Source organism: Dermacentor albipictus, chromosome 10 (assembly GCF_038994185.2).
Source record: "Dermacentor albipictus isolate Rhodes 1998 colony chromosome 10, USDA_Dalb.pri_finalv2, whole genome shotgun sequence".
Taxonomy (NCBI): Eukaryota; Metazoa; Arthropoda; class Arachnida; order Ixodida; family Ixodidae; genus Dermacentor; species Dermacentor albipictus.
Genome location: NC_091830.1, coordinates 38,396,097 through 38,418,753, shown reverse-complemented (window position 1 = coordinate 38,418,753; position 22,657 = coordinate 38,396,097). Strand labels below are relative to the sequence as shown.

At 42.0% G+C, this 22,657-nt stretch overlaps 1 protein-coding gene and 1 long non-coding RNA gene across 2 annotated transcripts in view; one reads left to right on the top strand and one right to left on the bottom strand.

The window, feature by feature from the left end:
* LOC135911846 (uncharacterized) overlaps positions 1-22,657 on the bottom strand; it is a 128,641-nt gene that overhangs the window by 33,497 nt on the left and 72,487 nt on the right. The gene's annotated exons all lie outside the window — the stretch shown is intronic.
* LOC135911869 (uncharacterized) lies at positions 2,676-18,400 on the top strand. The gene is made up of 6 exons (XM_065444200.1): positions 2,676-2,775; positions 3,872-3,949; positions 8,808-8,989; positions 11,203-11,265; positions 16,384-16,514; positions 18,325-18,400. Exons 1-6 carry the CDS (start codon positions 2,712-2,714, stop codon positions 18,398-18,400), a joined length of 594 nt encoding a protein of 197 aa, XP_065300272.1. The 5' UTR covers positions 2,676-2,711.

The following is a 22,657-nucleotide window of genomic DNA, read 5'->3' as shown; positions in this document are numbered from 1 at the left end:
ACACTCCTTGGAGATCTTTCCTCAAGGCTTCTTTCTAGACCAAGCTATTAAAGGGATGAGTCATCTCTTAGTATAGTTTATTACAAATGGGTCTTACCATCGTGAAGAATAGGCAGGCAATGAACAAGGGCCAAGCTCGGACCTTGATGCCATATGCTAAGCCTATGAAGACAAATTTTATTTCCAACTTTCGCATATTGAAAATTCAAGTGAACATATGCCTACAGATGGTATTGTATGGTACGATGACTTCTTTCACGTCCTGAAGATCAACCCTTAGGTTGACGCAGGCTGCTCCCACGCCGGGACAGTAAGGTTTAATCTTAGCATCGTATCGTGCGCCTTCTGGACGGCCTGTACTTTATCTAAAAGAACTCCGCTGTGAAGGACTCAATGCCATCACACTCGTTCCTTGTCACAATCTGTGAATTGGACAGTACAATGCCAAAGCATATGTCCCACAGTATTGATGTCATTGCACTTCTCGCAATTGATTGGTACCTCTCTTTCTGGGTATAGCTTCTTAATAAAGTTTGAGCTCGGATGACTTTTTGCCTATAACAATCTCAGAATCACTGCTTGAGCTATAGTGAGCTTAGCGTGTTGTACTCAAAATTCCCTTCTGTTCATGTCGAAATGCTTCGTGATTTCATTATATGTGTGTAATTATTGGTCCCTGTTCTTCTCCAGTATATTCTTATGGTACTGGTCGCGTAGGGCGCGGATACTAAGTGCTCGTGCAGCTGCGTTCGCCACCTCGTTTAAATTTTTGTGAGATACATCGCCAGACCCCATGTGTGAGGAAACCAGCGGATTCCGATGCCTTCGCTGTGCATCTCACCGATCAGCTGGCTTCGCCTTTGGGTTACAAAGCCTTTGGTAAAGTGTCTATTAGCCATCTTAGAGTCAGTGTATATTGGCGTCCACTTAGTATTCCTTAAAGCCAATGCTATCGCTACTGTCATGTCATGACTGTAATATTATCCTGAGTGAAACCATCTGCATCTACTACTACCGCCGTAGAGGCTTTCTTTCCTCTGACCTATTCAGCATCTACAAAAGTCGCATGTTCTCTGTTATGTGCTATCTCTTACAGGAGAGCTTTGGCCCTTGTGTTTCGTCTTTCCAAGTTGTGGAACGGGTGCATATTTCTGCGGAAAGGAGTCGTCTTGATTACCGGTCTTATGCTATATCTTGTACTCCTCATGTGTCTTCAACTGAAATTTTGGATTCCGTGTGGCATCACCTAAACTCTGTTTTCACGCCGCCGCATATGTCTGCGCAGTGAGGACTAAATTACTCATAGAGTAGGCTAATTTGGAGAAAGGCTACAAAGCCACAGCGTTAGCAAACAGAGCGAGGCAGCTAAGCGTAATGTAGACACTACTTCTGCACAAATATATGTACAGGCCTTCTCATGAAATGACTGGCCTATTTTCAAAAGAGGTTTTCATTACATCCGCCAAATATGTCAGCCCTCTCGTTTCGCTGTCGATGCGCAGATATCAAACACATGTACCCTCTGCATTGTCCTTATTATTTCTTAAATTTGACTCCAATATTTTCTGAGAGCTTCTCGGGTAGGTTGTGAAGGTAGCCTTTGTAACAGCACAATTTATTAGTGCAAGAATTTCTGAATGCTCTAGCTTCTACCCTATCGTCATCGCTATACGTCATCGCTACTCGTCATCGATGCGTCATCGCTACGCTATTCGTCATCGCCACAGACATTTGGTCTTAAGGAGAAAGATTGTGCGAATGTTTTTCGGTTGTTGCTCAATTCATGTCGTGATATATAACTTTCGCCATTACGTAGCACATCCATCAAATGTCACCTAAATGAGGAAGTATGTAAACAAAACCTCAGAAAACAAATATAACGAATTCAGTTGTTTAGTGGATTTGGTCGTAAGATCTTGTAAATGAGGCGCTGCTTCTCATTACCCCCAGTGCACATCCTGAAAAATGTCGCCATAATTCCTGAAATCGTAGTGGTTGTAGACCGTAATAGGCAAAATCCACGTTTGACAAGAAGAAACTTGTCTTTCAATACGAAACTGCTATAATCGTGGCATAAAACTAACCCGATGAGGTGACTCCTATTCTAGCGAAGCCAGTGCTGCAATTATATATTTGCCAATGCATTAAAAACACAACGTACGATATCATAGGTCAATAAATAAAATATGCATAATTAACGAGCCCCGTGACGTTGCATTTCCCAGTGGTCACGATGTCAAATGGAATAAACAGGTACGTTTGCCCTTGTGCGGCATAGAAGAAACTGGTGTTCTTATTTCACACCAGCCTGCACTTGAAGATATACATGCCAATATTCAGTGCAATTTATTTTTCTAACCAAACATAAATTCTTGTACCACTAACGAATAATATATAAACTTACTGTGAATAGTTATTTCTATTTGCCTGTCTTTTGCTTATCTATATATAATGCCGTAGTAATTAATGTTATAACACGACGTCTTCCTTACAGCGTGTAATATTCTCGATATCTATATGGCGGCAGTCTTTTTGTTAACAGATGCATTTTCTAGCATGCTGCTTCCTACAATTCTGTTGGGCTGACCTTACACTGCAAGGCGCCTCTTGACATTTTTGGCAATAAAAAACACAGCACCGTAAAATATTCATATATGAGGTGTAGAGAACAGCTGAACTGGCTCTGCAAGTTATTCTTATAATTGTTTTCGATGTATACGCTACGTCTCATCATATTTTGCGCCTGCTATTGCAGCTACGGTAATGCCAGAAATTGTAAGTTTATTCAATGATTTGAAGTAATTTAGCCATTCGGAAGCATGCGATACACTTGTTCTTATGCTAGGTCTCCCAAATCTGTATTGAATATATTTTAAATGTGCCAAAATAGCATGATGATTAATCAGTGCTTGCGTTAATACGCCGATTGCTGAATGTTTGCAATAACGGGGGTTTCGCATGAATCTAATGGAATAAAAAATGAATGATGAATAATGAATAACTAATTAATGTATGCACGCTTCGATTCATTTTTCTCTGTGCTTGTAGCTTCTACCTTGTGGCGGTATGAGGCATAAAAAGTTTTGCTTGGTTACGCCGGTATGAGCTATTGTTGATGAGGATGTTCGTTTTAATCTTGTTCTTTATTGAAACGTACACTGTTCTGCAAGTTTCATGCATGATTCCAATGAATGAGTGCACTGTTCGCTTCATTTTGCTAAGTGCTTGTAGCCTCTGCATTATGAGGCTGATGAGCCACTGCATATTCGCTTGCTTACTGGGGTATGCGCCATTGCTGATGATGATCATTTCAGCTTACGGAGAGACACGAAAATGGCCGACCACTGAGAAGCTAGCAGCGTCGCTGTAAAACAATTGCTAGAGAGCACTTGAACACAGCATATTTGCCCCTATAAGAGCCTATTCTGTAGCGCTCTGATCATCTATCATTTTTGCAATGATGTTTCAAAACGCGGGAACATTTGCGTCTACAGCACATGAAACAAGATATCTCGCAAATTCTCTCAAATCTGCTATGATAGAAGCAAAATAAATGGAAGTAATTGAAGCTGATGTCTTTAAAGCTAACCCTCATAGCACAAGTGTAAACACACCATCCTTAACTTTGCACAGAAAATATATAAGCTGAATTGCTGACAATCATTAGCGTTCGTAGAATAGTGAAAGCAACTTTGCACACACGATGTGGCTACATCGAGGATCTCAAGTATGTGAAGAATAAACGGCAGATTGTTTGCACATGGTATCCTGCGCTTTGTGCTTGCTCTAGTTGTGTCCTTTCGTTCTTTTTGCGCACTAAAAATATGTGAACGAACTCAATTGGTAAAATACTGCTGTTTACTTTTTCCAGCCGTATCACATGTTTCGAAGCTGGATCCAAAATGGCGCAATTGGTGGGATGCTGTTCGGGCTACGCCTACATATCGCCGTAAATATATCTACTCTTTTTGTATTCACATTGTACTTACAACTTAAACTAAACTTTTTGGCAGAAATTACACTACACGGACAAGAAGTATTTTCTAACCTTCCTGTATCTACACAGGCGCGTGTAGCGCTTACTTGCAAAGAACGCTGGGGAGGGCTTATTTGGAGGGAATAGCGAAAGCTAACGGTGCTGAAATGTTTATCATTTGTTACAGATTTCACCTTAACAAGCTCGGGTCATTCGTGTTTATATTGTCCGTAAATGCATCATCGAAAATACTTTTAATAGTTTTCCTCAAAGCATACTTCAAATATTTCTTTAGATCTTTGAAGATATGCTTGGTTCAATTCCACAGTTGTAGCCTTGTGCAAGTCCTCACATGAGGCTTCGCACTTGAAGTAACCAAGGCGTACTGTTCAACTTATAGGCCGTGTGCTTGGAGGAGCTCGGGTTCCTTATGGTATTCTAGTGCAAATGTAGTACTGATGTCGAAGCCGTCAGACGCGAATGCTAGACGCCGGCTTCCTCTAATCACGGCTGAAAATTTGCCGCATGATTTGTCCCTAGTATAGGTGAGAGTTTCGGAATTTAAAAACCAGAAACTATTGTAGAAAATGGGCGACGCTTTATAAAATGAAGGAAGCAAACCAGAGCTGCCTCTTTTTTTACTGAGGAAGAATGTTCTATCGACAAAATAAAACAAGGTGACCATGAAATGTCGCTGTCTTCAATCTAATTTTGCTGACACTATTTTTGCAGTCGCTGTCCTTTTTCGTAGAGCCATCATGTTGTGAATGGGTGGTGACGGCAAGCGTAATAACTGCCATAAAGCCATTTACTTAACAAGATAAGGAATTCTTGCCTGGACTTTGTTTAATGATTTATTTCTTCTTGGTAATGCAGCATTATATATACCTAATGAAATACCATATTTTTTCTTCATAAACCAGTTACAGTCAATCAAAATAATATTTGCCAGTTAACGGAAATCGTATTCTTTACGATGGTTGCTTTGTAGTTGCTCAAGAAGAAGGGCGTAGGATTGGGCTTGTTGGTGAAATATGCTTTAATGTTTGTATAACAGTGCAAGGACAACCGAGGAGACAGAAGAGAAAACAGAACGCTGACTTCCGACAATATTTTTTTTCTTTTCGGAAAGCATAGCAACTTATATAGCCACACGCTAGCAGACCAACCATGCGCAGAACGCAAAGGCAAAGGCACACAAAATTCACCGTAGTGACCGCTTAAGGTATCGGACCTCATTGTCAGCGCGACAGAGGGCGTGCTAACGCGCCCATCGTTTGGGCATAGAGTTTTTCCCGGTTCAAACATTTCACGCATATCACGATCCCTGTATTTTCTGAAGGTGCTACATTCTTTATATCTTAGCTAACATCTGCACATGCAGCAGTGGGCAGAAAGCCAACCCTATTTTGTGCGGTGAACATTGTACGTGCCCTCTTTCGCCTTTTCATTTAGTCATTGGCCCATCTTTCCGATGTAATATTTGCCACATGACTAGGGGATCTGATGTACGTCGTTGTTTGCGCAATCTACAAATTTATCCTTGTGAGTGATAAGGCATCCTGTTCGGGCCTGGGTGCAGCGATGTTCGTTCTGCAAAGGTTGACAAATTTTTCAGGAGCAAAGAAGACAACTTTGACAGTGACACTCTGGGCGACCTTTTTCATATTGTTCGCGATTCTATGAATGCACTGGATTACCAAATTTTCTTGCCTATCGCGAGTTGGTGCATCTGAATTTTCATTCACTGTAGATGAAGAGCAATCTGAACGGTTAAGTTAGGCAGGCTATCCATCTCTTTTGCAAGTATCTGTCGCTGAAGGCCTGCTGCGCAGCTTTTCATCTATGATGAATGAAAATTCAGATGCACCAACTCGTGATAGACAAAAATATTTGGAAATTCCGTACATGTATAGAATTGCGCACAATATGAAAATGGTCGCCCTGCGTGTCAACGTCAAGGTTGTCTTCTCTGTCCCTGGAAAATTAGTAAACCTTTGCTGGTTGACTATTCTATCTATAACAATAGGCGCGTCAGCACTGCCTCTGTCGCGCTGACGGACAAAGAGTTCAGATACCTTGGGCTATTACTGCGCTGCATTTTGTGGAGCTTTCTAGATGGGATCTCTGCTAGTGTGTGACTATACAACTTGCTATGCTTTCTGAAAAGAAAATAAACTGTTGGAAGTAAGAGCTGTGTTGTCTCTTGTGTACTCTCTTCTGTCCTTGCACTGTTATTCAAACTGTAATGCTCAACAAGCCAGCAGCGCATGGTTTCTTAAAATTAAACGATTGATTAAAAGGATCAAACAAGTTATTTGCATTCTTCAAACACAGAAGCACATTGTATTCCAACATTTGAATTCAGACGCATCTCGTTGGAATAGACGGAAAGACTCGTTCTATTGAATACCTCCTGGAAGGGTACAGCAGGATTGCTCCCCTGTGGCAACTGTAAGCGACCTGGGATGGCCTTCTGAGCGTACCATTTCGGAATGTCGGTATTGTTCCGTGTTGTTAAACATGTCAAACTTTGGTTTTACCCTGCCCATAATAATGTAATGTCATTGGTGAGAAGCTGACAAATCAAATGTAAAGTTACACACCGAGCTTTTTATTTCTATATTTTCTGCATGCGTTTCTGTGTGTACAACAATATTGTTTAGGGGCCAGACAATGGGTTCAGGTTTTTTTTTTAGAATTTCAAAGTATATCACGAAGTATATGTATGTGTAAGTCGTGGTGACGGGAACTGTACTTACAAGGACATGATGGTTAACTGCTTCTGTACATTCAGGTCGAAAAAAAGCACGCAGAATTCTCAATGTCAATATCTCAAGGGCAATTTTTGCTAGGCTTGTTGTGTGTTGTCTCTGCATGTTCAGTTCTGCTTAACACACTGCAAAATGAAGATAACCACACTGTTATGTTTACAAATATCACTGACTACCACAATGATAATTGCAAGATATAAACGCACATACCTGACCGTTTATGCATTTGAAGTCCGCACAAGATTTATCACTAAAGGATTCACACTTTGTGCAGGTGAATCGTGCCTTAGAAAATCAATATTTTTCGATCACAGGGTGCCTTCCTTTCTGTATAGCACAATACTAGTCAGATCGCCACACATGAAGTTCCTTTGTAACCTTTTATTAGCGTACTTTGTTACCTTTGTATTTTATCTGCAATTTTCTTTCTACCCAAAGCATACGGTCATGATCGTAGAAGAAATGCACTCATGTGAATGAATGCAGTAAGAAACAGGCTTAAACACGGTGGAAAACCCAGATGTGAAATGAAATCTTCGCCAACGAATCGCTGATGCCAAGCTTTACTTATTTGCTCTTTTAAAAGTCAGTAGCTCTCAAGAAATCCGATACTAGACTAAATGATCATTCACGCTTGTGGTAGCGTAAACTAATATCTTTATTCGTTATGACACACATAACTTTAAAGCGAAAGCTTTACTGGCCGCGAACTTGCGAATTCGCCGAGGCAGTGCTTCGAGGAGGCACATGACGTCACAACACGCGCCTCGCCGCGGATATTTCTGTCTCTTGCTCGCTCCCTAATCACTACTGCGCATGCTCCACTAGTAGCACCGAGCCACAGGTGTTCCGCCACTGCGCAGCGCCGTGCCTTTGCGCCATATCCGTTTCGTATGACGTCATAACTCTTTCCTCGTCGTTGCGATTGCCTCCGCTTGCTTCGCCAGTTGCGTCGCATGCCTGATAACATATCGGAGGATTGAAAAGGAGAGCTCACGTGCGCCGCAACCACAGTTGGGGAGCAGTATGGACGGCAACAATCCGATAAGCAGGAGGTTGCCTGGAATCGACATCGGAACGAGATGGAGAACACGAATCGCTCAGGAAACAGACGAACAACGCGCCGAACGACTGGCTAAACGCCGCAACATAGCTAGACAACCAGACTAATCTGGACTCGTAACCAAGCATAGCCAAGGCTAACCATCCTATGCCTTAGTTCTCGCTGCGTATATCCTGGCATAGCCAAGCAAGGCACGGAAAATATTTATTATGAATGACAACGTAGATGTAAGGCATGAAAGCAGAAGGAAATTAATGCATGGTGACTCTAATGATAAGGCTGCAACGGCTACCAGAAATTATTGCAGCATGGCATGTACCGCTACTATTGAGTGTTTTATACAGAACGCTGTAGGCCTATTCTGATTGATTTGAAAGCAATGGCTCTAGAATCAGTAGGCAGCTTTCCATCGCTGTCTCCTATTTAGCCAGATTTCTATCTGTGAATTCTGAAATAATCATGCTGATTAACGTATTCCGTATTCCTTATTTGAGAATGTTTTCTGCAGCATAAAAATAAGGTTAAAAGGGGAGGGCTATGAAAAAATATGCGTCCTTAGGCAATGCGTTTCACCGCATGGCTACTCATGTCTATTAATAACACAGTTCTTGATATATTTAGGCCGGAAAGTAAAGAGCAGTAAAAAGTAGTTCATTAAAAATAATATTTATAATATCTATTGACGCATTCCATTCAACTGAGCTGCTGTACGACGTCATCTGGTGAAGTAGGGATTACGACTTACACTCTGGGATAAATTCATTTTTTGTGAGACTTTTGTTAGTAGGTGATGCAGTAAGACTCTTTTATACGATCTGCACACTCAGTGATTATACTTGGTTTCTTACATTCTTGAACTGAATGTCATTTGGCATGCATCTTCTTTTCAGTTTGGGTTTAGTAATTATCGCAAGGAGCAGTCAACGTGCTAAAATCTAAAAAAACATGAGACCACTATTTGTTCTGTCCTCTTGAACAACCCCCTATGTTGCAGCACACAGCCGGACGGAAAAAATTGGAGAAGGCATCAAGTTGCATGCCAAAGCACTGTATGATTCCAATTTTTTAAACTCCACAAATAGTACAGTTTTTGAGTCGAAGAACGAAAGTACAGTGAAGTATGATGGAATGAGAAAAGACAAATTGGAGGAATATTTTCGCGCCCTCTTTGAAGAGGTTAGTAATTTTTAATCGCTATGGCATCTTTCATAGCTCTTCTATCTCTCGAGTATATTTTGATGCAAAAGATTGTCATCATAACAAACAATTTCGGTTGCTAAACTAAAAGATCCAGATATCTAGTTGATGCGATTACCAAGAAATGGTCAGATGTGGAGGTACTCAGTGGTATTGAAATTAAATAACCACTCAATGGCCGAACGCCAAATACGAGTTTAAAGAATATTACCTTAAACACAAAATAATCATCATCATCAGCCTAAGTTTATGTCTGCTACAGGACGAATGCCTGTCCTTGCGACCTACAATGGCCCCTGTCCTGCGTCAACTGATTCCAACTTGCTCTTACAATGGCCCCTGTACTGCGTCAACTGATTCCAACTTCCACTTGCAAATTTCCAAATTTCGTCACCCCACCTAGTTTTCTGCTGTCTTCAACTGCGCTTGCCTTCTGTAGGCACCGGTTTTGTAACTCTAATGGTCTACGCGTTATGCATCCTACGCAATACACGACCTGCCCACCCCCATTTTGCTTAATGTCAATTACATTATTGGCTATCCCCGTTTGCTCTCTCATCCACACTGCTCTCCCTGTCTCCTAACGTTACGGCAAATGTTTTTTGTTTGATTGCTGTTTGTGCAGTCCCCAACTCGTTCTCAAGCTTCTTTGTAAACCTCCAAGCTTCTGGCCTGTATATTAACACCGGTAGAATGAGTGATTGCACACCTTGTTCTTAGTGATACTGGTAAGCTTCTAGCAAGAATCTGACAATGTATGCCGAATGCCCTCCCACCCAATTTTATTCTGTGAATTTCCTTCTCATGATAAGGTTCTACTGTGACTAATTGACCTAGATAAACGTACTCCTTTAGAGACTCTAGAGGTCGACTGGCAACACTGAACTCTTGTTCTCTTGCCAGGCTATTGACCATTATCTTTGTCTTTTGCATATTATTCTTCAACCCCACTCTTACACTTTCATTGTCAAGGTCCTCCATCATTTGTTACAATTTGTCCCCAGTGTTGCTGAACAGGACAATGTCATCTGGAAATCAAATGTTTCTGAGATATTCACCGTTGATCTTAACTCCTAAGCCTTCACAGTTTAACAGCTTGAATACTTCTTTCAAGCATGCCGTCAATAGCATTGCGGAGATTGTGTTTCTGTGTATGACCCCTTTCCGGGTAAGGAAATTTCTACGTTTTATTTGGAGAACCAAGGAAGCTGTGACACTATTGTGGATTGTTCCCAAGATATTCACGTACGCCTCCTGTATTTCTTGATTACGTAATGCCTCTATGACTGTTGGTGCCTCTACTGAATCAAATGCCTTTTCATAATCTATGAAGACCATATAAAGAGGTTTATTATACTCTGCAGATTTCTTGATTACATGATTGATAACACGGATGTGACCCGCTGTAGAATATCCCATTCGGAATCCTCCCTTTTCTCAAGGCTGACTGAAGTGAAGTGTTGCCCTTATTCTATTGTAAATTATCTTGGTGAATACTTTATACAACACTCACTACTCATTACTCAAGCAAGCTAGTGGGCCTATTTTTTTCAATGCTTTAACGTCTCCCTTCTTGTGGAGCAGTATAATAATGGCATTCTTCCAGTTATCTCGTACACTTCAAGTTTTGAGGCGTTGCTTCTCAAAAGCCGCCAGCTCTGTAGGCATATCTCCCCCATTTTTTATTATATCAACTGTTATTTCACCTACTCCTGCCACTTTTCCTTGGGTCGTCTTGTAAGACCCTTCTAACTTCATCGCTTGTTTAGAAGGAGCCCCTGTATCCTGTTCATTATTACTGCTTCGAATGAAGGTAGCCTGGCTGCTCAGGGTACTGTACTGGCCACTACAGAATTCTTCCGCTGCTTTTAGAGTAGTTTCGATATCGATGATGATATTTGCCAGCTTATTTTCAGTGCATACGTCTTGGCTTCTCCTTTGTCAAGCTATCTTCTCACTTATGGCATGCTGCGTTCATTTTTTACTGCTTCCTCAGTCTTTCTCATGTTTGAATTTCGAATATCCTTTACTTTCTCCTTGTTGATCAAAAGAGTTATTGAATTTGCGTATAGCAAAATAATGTTTTTTTAAGCTATTGAAGGACAAAAGTGCACACTGTGAAGTTGTGTCGAATTACACAACGAAAGTGGCATTTGAAAGTGAATGTTTTCGTCATTTCTTTGCTCTTTTAGGTACCACAGTACTTTAACAACCAGTCAATTATGATAAATATTACGGTTGAAAACGTCACCCTGGTAAGTGCTTCGGCACAACGACAAAATTATAAAGTTTGTTTCTGAAGACACTATAAGGCATGTTCTCCTTTCCTCGTTAAGCTGATACACTATGAATGCCAAATTTAATTTATAAATGAGTAAGTATTTTCATGCTTACTCTAAATTGAAACCATCCCTCCGTCCGCCCCTTAACACAACCACTTGCGAGGTAGCGCCTGCAGCAGCGAGTGCATTCCCCTTGGTGCAGCCCCTCACTTCAACGCTAACGAAGCTTTAATTTTCAGCTATTTAATGCGCTATGCTACGACTCTGCATGCCTCTTGTTATATGAATTTTTTTAGATTATTTACTGCTTACGATTCTTCCCATGCTGTTGTGAAATGTACGGAAGAATATTTCAACAATTCTTTAAAAACATGATTTTTTTTCTGCGCCTTGCTTCTTCAAAGATTACGTGGCTTATTTCATAGTTGTTTGTGGACGCTGTTGCGTTGTGCGAGACATGAACTTAGGTTCCCTGAACAAAAAGATTAGTAAAATGGCGACAATCGATCAGTGCTATTTTTATTTGAGCTACTTTCTTCAAACAACGTAAAGTTGTCTTTCAAGACATTTGTAAGTGTGATGTGCTCATGGAGCTCTCAGTACACGCCTCACTCTACCGCCTTCACAGATCACTTTCAATATACAGGCCCACGCGTCGGTCTTCAACGCTAAGTAAGGGGCGAGAACACAGTGCGGGAAGCTGTCAAGAGTCGGCACTCTTTGTCGGAACTGGATGTAGCTTGGAGGGAATGAAGCTCGTGAATAACCGCAAAGTACTTCGAGCTGGCCGTCTCGCGGCAACTCTTATTGCGCGTTTTCTGCAATACGTTTACACTGTAGCTTTCACGTGTTCTTTGTAGCGCACGTAAAAATACCGTATAAAGCGTACCTAAAAGCGTCACCTAAGCAGTCATTGCGCGCTGATTTCTGACGTCTCGTCTTGTCAGATCTAAGGGGTGAAAAGGCGATCGCCACGTAACCAAGTTGAAAAGGACAACTGAAATTTCTGTCGCAACTAAAGGAATTTCTGTTGTACGACAGAAGTTTCTGCAGTTGCGGCATACATTTATGACCTTACGAGCTCAATTCTGGCGTCGCAACAGAAGCATTCTGTCTTGACAACAAGAGTTCCGAAGTAGCAACAAAAAGTTTATATCATGATAGCTACTATGATGTCGAAACAGGGACTCTCTGTGGCGAAAATAGGCGCTTCCTGCCGCGGGTATAGAAGTGTCTGACTTCCTATAACAACAAAATAGGTTCGTACGTCACCACAGAAGCACTTTCCTTCACGACGCTTTAACATTTTGTCAGTTTCATATCGTTGTCATACTCTTTTTTTTCACTTACGTCGTATTCAAAGGGGCCTTCCCTGAATCTGGAAATGACGATAGCACCGATACCGGTAATCAAGTCGACGTGACCAATATTTGCGATTCTGTCGTGATGACACGACAAACAATCGTCCTACCAGACTCCTCAAATCCAGCCGTTGATCGAAATCATGACTTCTGCGGCAACGGCTGCTTATTCATTTTGTTTTATTCTGCAAGATGTGACATACAGGCGTGTGCACTTGCATCTCTTGTTACGCTGACATATTGTTTTGTTTCCCAGCAATATTACACAAGCTGTTCCTAGCGGGAAAGAAGTTTTGGGTTGTTCCGCAAAGCTGTGTGAAAATCTCGCTCGCTCGGGTGTCAATTCTGGCACAGGCGCTGGCGCTAGAAACCGGTAACAGCGTTCCAGGTCGCCATTGTCTACTTCTTCTGCTTTCCTTAATATAGAAATCGTAGAGCAAAATCAATGTTCTAACATTTCGCGCAAAAATGGATTATACTAAAAACACTTTTGCTCTTATAGATCCGCACCAGTTCACTTGTCGGAGCGAAAGCGCACTTTCACTATCACTTTGCAAATGTAAACACAGACGTAGAGAGATATTTTTACTGTTGAAGTGGTCAATATGCACTAGCACAACAACGTTCGCAGTGGCGCAGTGGGTTCAGAAACGTTGAAAGTTGTAAGTTTGAATCCCTTCCTGGAAGAATTTTTTCCTTTTTCTTTTGTTTTACACTTTTTACTTTTCTTAAAATACGAAATATACATCGTTCTAAGGTGACCTTTCTAATTACATATTGACCTATAACTACAGGACGTTAGACAAACAACATCAGACAAAAAAAGCGTGAGACTACAGGACGTGCCAAAATATGACAGACTGAAATTGCCTGTTGTGTTTTTCAACTGGGAAGGCAAACTGCCGCACGCAAAACAAAACGCGAATGAACAAAAGAATCTGTAAATTCGTATTTAACCCAAAAACCTGGTGTAGCAAGCGGACATATTAACGCATCAACAAAACGGTGGTTTGAGATAAACTAACCCCTGACTGCAAGCTGTCCAGCTTCCTGCTGAATGATTGTCGCCGTATTCGGCGCATTACGCAATTCTACCCTAACTTTAGATTTATAACTTATTCTACACAAACACCCACTGCCTTTTTCGTTAGAAAGTGAGCCCTCAGCCGCATTGTCACTGATTACCCTCATTGTGAGCTACTCTTAGTTTAGTAGAACTTGTTGTTGGGCGAGTTGGTAGGTATTAGCGAACATTGTTTAACTGCGCGAGCAAACGAACCACAAAGACAGCGAGGGACAAGGACGGGCGCAGACTTGCAACTAAAGTTGCAAGTCTGCCAGCACTCTACTCTACTCTACTTGTTCTTGTTGTTTAATGTACAACTGCATTGGTCGTTAAGGAGTCAAGAGTGATATTTAGCCAAGCCAAGTTCTCGAAAGCGAAACAATTCCTTCACACGCTAAGCGCAGTTCAGCGCGTTGCCGTAGCCACGCGTGTGCTAATGTTGTGCTGCTGGCGCCCATTTAAGGTATACGTAGTCAATGGCATCTTGTATCTCACTGGAAGATCACACAACTCTGGATACTCAATCGCAAATACACGCGCGTACCACAACACGTGTGCCGCCATGCATTGTGGGAAACGTTCGCCGCTCGTTAGCGTGTACTGTCTGCGTAATACGCATGGAACAAAGTGTAAGCATCTAATAATATACGAACTCCATTTTTAAGCAGCAAGTGTGCAGCAATTATTAACAGCCGACTTACGTGCAGTAATTGCGTACATTATACATCTTGAGTACCAATCTATCACTGCCCGGCCGAGAAAAGTACTGGTTTTCTAGACATTGTTTGCAAATTTATAATTGAAATTCCCACTTCGATTGCGAACTGCGTGCGGAAGATTATCATTATAATCATGGTCATTGCATTTGCAACAACAACTCAGAACACATTCCGGCAAGTTGTCACTCGCTTTAGGTAGACGAAGCAGTATCAAAGCGAATGTGTGCATTCTCTACAGATGTGGCCCATAGTGATATAAAAAGAGATATCATACGAGCAAGCCTGGAACGTAAACTAAGCATTATTCCTGTAGACTAATCTGCCTACAGACGTGGAGACTGGCAACTAAAGGATGAAGAAAAGGAGCGTTCACGCTTTGCATTGTGCACACGAAATCACGCGTTCATTGTGAGTCAGAAGCAGTCATTGTGGCTGGTGCGTTTCAAAAACCCTATTAGCGCTTTCGTTGTTTTATACATTACAAAAGCACGAGACCAGGGTTCTAAGACCTTTTCTGTGAATGGCGTGTAGCCTACGTGCCCTAAAGCGGCCCGATCGGCAATCCTCGAATATTTTTGTTGGGCAGTCACACAGGATACGTTTTATTGCATATGCTTGTGCCAAATGTGCTGCAATTGGCAATGTTGGCCATTTTGATTAGGAAAGGCTCGACGTTCTTGAAAGAAAATCCTAGTCGCTGGCGGCAGAGACGGGTTTCTTCCCGACGAGAAAAAAACAGCTAAGTTGTATTAAATGTTTGGGTCCACGGCATACAGGCGCCGGTTGTTGAAGCGCGACGTATTTCGGTCTTTTTTTAGTGATAGTATCGGCAAGACACCTCGCTTGCTGTGCGGGATCCGTTATCAACAATGGACACCGCCGGAAATGTTGTTGAAGTATTACATGGCCAAAAATGCGTTTAAACGCTGGTAAAATCACGATGTCTTAAACGACGCTGTAATTTGCCTGTTTATTCTGGGGTTTTACGAATGGTCTGTCTGGCGGAGCTATTACAGCAGCCTCCAGAAGTAGCGTAAACAAAGAAATGTTTTGAGCCTAAAAGCAAACAATACGACAAAGGTCCACTACTCCTCTTCGCGAATCAAAACTAAACACGATTGGAAGAGTAGTCAGCGGAGCTTACTGTACGGATAAGAGTTGCGCCTATTTATTTTCTTCTGTAAATTTGCGCATTGTGTTTTCGACTTCCACACCTTCGTAATTGTGAAATGCTGCAACTCTAAGGGCATTCCACCAATAAGGTTGTGGATTAGTCGCAAAGCATGTTTGCAGTATTGCTCTATTAGCGATAAGCACACATTGGCGTGGTCTCGCGTCAAGGGACACTGAATCCAATGCGTATTTTAGCTGTAAAAAAGCGCTTGACCTCTATGCATTTATATTCGGAAGTTGTTACAGCAATGTTGAGCATGCCGATCTGCTCGCCTAGCGCCAAAAATTCACGCTGCACTACAACAGACGCAGGATTTTGTGGACGCGAAAGGAACACATTCAGGCATTCAGTGTGCTTATGCTCATGCGTACTCTAAAGAATATATGGAAACTTCAGATTTCAGTACAAGCACTGTCGTATCTGTCAAACGGAGCTGTACAGAAAGTTCGGGGGAGGGAGGGGGTGGCATTAGATATACTTTTAGCAACAACCCTGTTCAACACGGTAAGTTTAATTTTTTTTATGGGCTTTTACGTGCCAAAACCACTTTCTGATTATGAGGCACAACATGGTAAGTTGCAACTGCTGATTTTGTAAATGTTTGTTGCAGAATTTAGAAAATATTGATGCTCACATGCTTCATTTACAATATACGTAAGGAGTGGAAAGGGTCTTAAGGCCTATAACCTCCTGGATGTTCGGGTAATTTTGAAATATTATTGATTACACATTGAGTATGTGCTATCCATTAAAAGTGTGTATCTTTTACAGAACGATGATTTAGTGGCATATTATCCCGATCAAAAAGATATTATAAATGCTAGTGAAACACTAAAGAACGTCACGAAATACGGGGAGTCTCAAGGAGCGTCCAACGATACTGCATTTTACCTCTTTACATGGTTTGTATGAAATAATAATTTATCTTCATGCCGTGGAGCGCGTGTTCCCGTTTACGATCAGTAACATTTCAATGATGTAGCGCGACAAGGTAGAACATATCTAAGCGTTCCATGTTTTCAATGGTTCAAAATAAGGACCACGCTGGAACGGTCCTGGTAGTTGACACGAATCTCGCTAAGAGTGAGCACAATCAGTGTACCAAATGCCACAAGTCATTTCCTCTAAATAAAAAAATCCGAGTGCACAGGAGGTGAGGAACAGTAATAAATGAGTGTGCAGTGTTATTGTTTCTGCTATGATAGAAGCCTCGAAAGCTCACTGCGCCTCTCGGTCCCATGGTTATACATGTTGTTTACATAGCATGACGTGCCTTTTTTGCACGTGAGTAACGGATCTGTGAGACATGCTGGGGACTAGGGGGGGGGGGGGGGGGCGAAGGCACGGTTAGGTCACCATGGCCAGAGTTTCTGCTGGCGGTGAAGCGAACAGAGAATCTGGCGCGATGTGTGCGCGTGTACTAGTTTCAGCAACGTCAACAAAATTTTTAAAATACCCTCAAAGCAATCACAATGAACTATTTCGCATGTGTTCCCGATGAAAACGATGTCGTAACCTCTTCATGAAATGTGGAATACTCACGCTGTACGCCAGTACTCGACTTAAGAATGAAAGCCAACAAGAACAAGCACATCAGAAGGTGTTAAATCTATTACAAAGCATTATGCTTATATTATTCCGCAAGAATATGTATGCTAGGAACAACACAAAAGCTTCAGTCAAATTAATTTACTTACATTCACTCCGTCCTTGTAGTTTTTAATTGTTTTAATAATATTAGTATAATATTCTAACGCGCTTACACATTTCTCTAGAGTCACATAGCATACGACAGTGTATTGTGCTCAAAAAAGAAATGTTCAGGTGCGATCGACTTTCATTTAGGAAAATTTGCGCAGGTCTCATCGTCCGGGTCATAATATCGTTAAAGAAGCAAGGCACACCACCGTGAACCCGTTTCATGTGCTTTTGCGCTGGAATTTGTGCCAGTAATTGCCTCCTGCCTCAAATTTAAATATTTATGGCGAACAAAGAACGAGGAAGAACTATTTCGTTACTGGAAAAACGTTACTTGTTTGTCCAGTTGTGTGCTCTGTGTTCGCGAATAAGTACTTACGTAGTAAAACTGTCCCAAAACAATACAAATAAAATAAAGGTTGCTTATAATTAAATGCCATTCACAATAGGCAGTCCTTTCAAGAGGCGGTAGCTTGTCAATTTTTTGGAAGCTTATCCAACGTCCGAAAGAGTTCCTTAAATTATGCCGCCAGAAAAAAAAAAGCCGAAGACCTCATCAATATATTAATTTCTCGACGAATTATAGCTAAGCACTGCAGCATCACTGGTTTGCCTGTTTAGAATGTAAACAATGCGTACTTCTATCCAGGGAAATAATGCTCATGAGTTTGAGGGACTGGTTGCTTTATTTTCTCGATGATATAAAGAACTTTACAGCTGCCGGAGATCTGGTTTCCGAAAACAAACTTGCTTGTACAGCGCACTCATGTGCGTCTACTAGACAATAGTAAGCAATTACCAAGCATGAAATACGAAAAATAACGTAGTGATAAAGAAATGAATAATTCTTCACAACAATGGAAGAGAATTGACTTGTCTAGTTGTTACGGGCTTGATCACGTTTCTCTTGTTGGTGTGAACGCTTGTATATGCCAGAACAATGCTTGGAGCATGTTGCGGATGACGTTCTATAATTACTTCGAGGTGTTTATCTATGTAGTTTGTTCTTAACAGGCCTTCGGCAAAGGGCAACACCAAGACAGTGTTCGACTACATTGTCAAACCACCTAACCATAGGCTTGGTGTGTAAGGTGGGCACAAAATAATCTCTCGCTTTCAGTACTTCTTATTTGTCACGTGCTAGATATTACACAGGTTGTCCCACATAAATCGAGCCAAAGTTTTAAAAAATAAAAGGTAATCCGGATGCGAGCTGAATGGATGGATGGAAACAATTTTACTTTGAATCCGGCAAACTTGACGACCCGGGCTCAGGTCTCCCATGAGAGGACTTCGAGTCCTTGCCTCGTCGCCGCCTCTCGGGCTTGCTGGACAGCCCACTCTTGTGTCTTGAGGTTGGAGCTGCGCAGAGCGGCGGGCCACTTCGACGCAAGAGCCTCCGGAGCTACTGCCATTGTAGCTGATGTAACAAGACACTCCCACAACATGTGTGACAGCGTCGCTCTAGTTTTCTGACATAATTTGCAAAGAGCAGTCGGGTATTGCACGGGGAAAATGTGCTGCAATCGCACCGGGCTGGGGAATGTTTGTGTTTGCAATTGACGCCAGATGACTGCCTGGCGACGTTTCAGCATGGGGTGAGGTGGCGGCAGCAACCGCCTGCCTAGCTGGTAGTGCTTGGTGATGTCTTTAACCGAATGGATAATGTTGTCACTGGCCGAGAGTTACTCAGGCTATTTTCTCAGTTTCCCCTTGACTAATGGATTAGCCATGTTTAGTTAGTCAACTTTTTAAGTAGTGGCTCCAGACCCCAAGTGTAGCACGCAAAGGTATATAGCAGCTTCAGAAACCTCTCAAACATTTTTTTCCAACATGATATATCTCATGTGGTCCTTGCTTCAGTGTTCCAAAGAAAGCCGGTGAAATATGAGAAAAACACCATGTCGTTTGGGCCCTGTTATTGTGCTGCTCTCAAGAGTGCGATGGATGAACAAGGTCGGCAACACACGGCCAGTAGCATGCATTTGCACCGTCATGCGATAAGAGCCGCATGCCCAGATATCTATACCAGGCATAACGCCCTGTAGTGGGCCATTCTCTCTGCAGCCGACCTTGTTCACCCATCGCACGCTTGAGAGCAGCACAATCACAGTGCGCAAGCGACATGGTATTTTTTTTTATATTTCACGGGCTTTCTTTGGCAAGTGGAAACAAGGACCATGTGGGATATATCGCTTTGGAAACAATTTATTGAGAGGTTTGTGAAGGTGCTCTACAGCTTTGCGTTTAACATTTAAGGTCTGCAGCAAATACTTAAATATTTGACTAATTAAACACAACTAATCTTCAGTTAAAGGGAAAATAAAAAAATAGCCTGGGTAATTCTAGCCAGGGTCAACATTATGCGTTCAGTTCAAGTCGTTTCCGGAGTGCCTATTATTTTTAAAGCTTTGGCACAACTTATGTGCGACAATCTGTATATTACCTACATGTCCATTAGGTCGTCGCTACCTGATGTACTTCCGCTTTACTAAATAAAGTCCACATTTCCCAGGTGGTTTAAAATGGGTGAAGGGACATTGCAGATTTCATGAATGCATAAAAAGCGCAAGCATTTCTACGACGACTTTGATTGCTGAGTGGCGATGAGCCGCTATGCTTCTTTTACCAGACGGCCTGAAGAATGCTAGAGTGTCGACAACTAAAGAATAAGATGGCGACCGCGTAGCCGCGTCCCGAGCATCTTATCTACTGCATGCCTCACCACATTAACGCTGGCGCTGCAGGTAAACCACCTAGTGCGAACAGCAGAACCAAAACCGCAAGAAACACTCAGTATAGAGGAAAGCTGAACTTGCATAATCGATGGCGATGCGAAATACTACGCTATTTACACATTATGGAGAGGAACTTACCATACCGAGATAAGTCAGCGCGGCCGAGTTGGTAACCATCAAGCCGGACGTTGACTGCGGTCTCTATCGCGTGGCGGGCAACGTTGGTCTTCGTCGCCACTACACTGCAGGTACTCTAGCAGCTTAGATGCTGCTCAGAAGGTAAAGCCTGACGTGACACTGTCGCTGCCCGTCTTTGCTATAGACGAGAAGAAAGCATTCTTGATTACTTGATTGCTTCAGCTCGGACAATAAGAGACACGCAAAGGGCTTGTTCTCCGGCAAAAATGTCCTAACAACCTGCGAAGTCAGTAACGTTCACAGCAATCCTAATTCACTATATTACAAACAAAAGCAAACCTTATAGCGAGTGCAACACGGTGCACACAAATCCGGAATCACCTTTGATTTTAACGTTTACTGAAGTCTGTTGGAGGAAATGATTTGGTAAAATAATACCAACTCTTATGAGGTCCCACCGGCATCTCAAAAATCTTGTCAAAATCTGCATAATCAGTGAGACACCTGCGCCGACGAGAAACATATTGGAGTACTGAAGGTAGCCGTCGCAGCTATTGCGCACACGGATACAAGGCGTGGGGCCATCTGTACGTTTCGCTCCATTGAAATGAATCCACGAGAAAATACAGAGCACAAAATAACACAAAAGTGCGCGTTGTGTCCCTTTCTGTGTGTGCTTATCTAGAACTGAGTGCTTTAGACAATTCAATGTGAGTGGTAGTAGATGTGGATTCAAAATTTATCCTGCTCAAAGGCTTTCAACGAAATCTGTTTTGCTGTAGCGTAAGCTGAACGACAGGAACAAAAGGACGCATCTGACACACACACAGCGTTGACTTTATAAAATAGATTGATTTCTAGTTCTCATCACTATATATACCTCGAAATAACTGGAAATAAATCTATTGTTGAAACTCAGCGCTGTGTGTGTGTGAAATGTGCCTTTCTGTTCTGCCTGTCCTTCAGCTTCCACTACAACAAAATAGAACGTGCCGTACCAACAAGCCCCTATAGCTACCCTTACTGACTTCAATGAAAGACTTTCCTGGCGTTGATCATGAGAAACGTCAAATATTGCCCTAACTTCTGCTGTTTATAAGCCATTTCACATAATGGAAAATGGCTTATAAACAACGGCTGCATAATGCCGTATACAGCATTTCAAGTGTTCAGATACGACTTACATGGCCTGTTCTGCCGCTACAGGTATTAAATATTCTTCCATTGCTGGTTCTATTTTTCTCTCTGTACTGAATCTTTCTACAGTCTTCGAGTTATTTGTATAAAAGTTTTGACTACTACATCATTGTTCATTTCTACGATAAGAGAAGCTTTCTATGGGAGTCTCATTTTGCATGTCTTTCGAACCTTTTGAACGATACATGGTAATGATCCAGCCACATAGTTCACTGTGCAAGGTTCGTTTACTGCTTTCTAGGATGCGGTATTTTAGTTCCTAAAATTTTTCATGGTGTCAGTTATCTCATCAGCTCATTCAACATCCTCAAGAACCATGAATGATTTCGCATTTCGCACTTGTGATTCTACATAAGATGCTATATGGACAATGCAGCTACGTATGTTTTCCACAAGCATGGTGCGTTCGTTCGGCCCTTTTACACGTCCAGTGACCACTTCGTAGTAAAACATTTGATCCTAGCAGTAAGCGTAGCTCCTGCGCATTCACTGTTCTCATCTAAAAGTTTTAACCCAATCCTCTTCACATCTTACTTTGACTTTTTGTTTGGTGGAGAAAGTGGGGCTTTCCATATTATGTCTATATCAATACCATACTTTACTGTAATTTCACCATATAGATGCTCCTTCAAAGCAACTTTGAATATATTCGCGTCGATTTCAATTGCTCTTCCTCCGAATGGTTTAACTATCAACCTCTTTTTGTGGGGGAACTGAACTGTTATATTCGTGCCGAAGAGCTGCGAATCCATTATTGTTGGCTTCCGCTGGCCAATAAAATTGCATTCCTTCGTTATTTTCGCCCTCTGTCCATGCTAAAGCTGTTTCAAGTAGACCACAACCAGTTTCCCCTGGAGCTTTAGATGCTAGTCAGTTACATGACCTGCTCCCAGCCACATCGTCTTTTCCTACCTCGTTTTACGTCATTTGACTTGCTGATGTTGTTACTTCTCTTTCTTCAGATAGAAGTTATGTGCCATGCTTTCAACGCTTACAAACTACGGTTGCAATACAAAATGCTGCAATGCGTTTGATCTTCAGCATCTGACGCACTTGTTGTCCTATCAAAGCTTTTCCTCCTTGTCTTCATATGCAATTCATCGGCGGATCCCCTCAGTGAAGTGGGTGTTTTTGTTATAGTAGCAACACCTGAGGAACAACACCTGAGGAGCGAACGGAAGAAACTGGTACATAAGAAGCCGATCAATGAGTTAGCGGTAAGAGGGAAAATAGAAGAATTCCAGATCAAGCTACAGAACAGGTATTCAGCTTTA

Coding starts and splice junctions, on each gene's coding strand:
- LOC135911869 (XM_065444200.1), top strand. CDS start 2,712: ATGTATACGCTACGTCTCATCATATTTTGCGCCTGCTATTGCAGCTAC. Junction 8,990..11,202: donor TTCGCGCCCTCTTTGAAGAG/GTTAGTAATTTT, acceptor TTGCTCTTTTAG/GTACCACAGTACTTTAACAA. Junction 16,515..18,324: donor GCATTTTACCTCTTTACATG/GTTTGTATGAAA, acceptor TGTTCTTAACAG/GCCTTCGGCAAAGGGCAACA.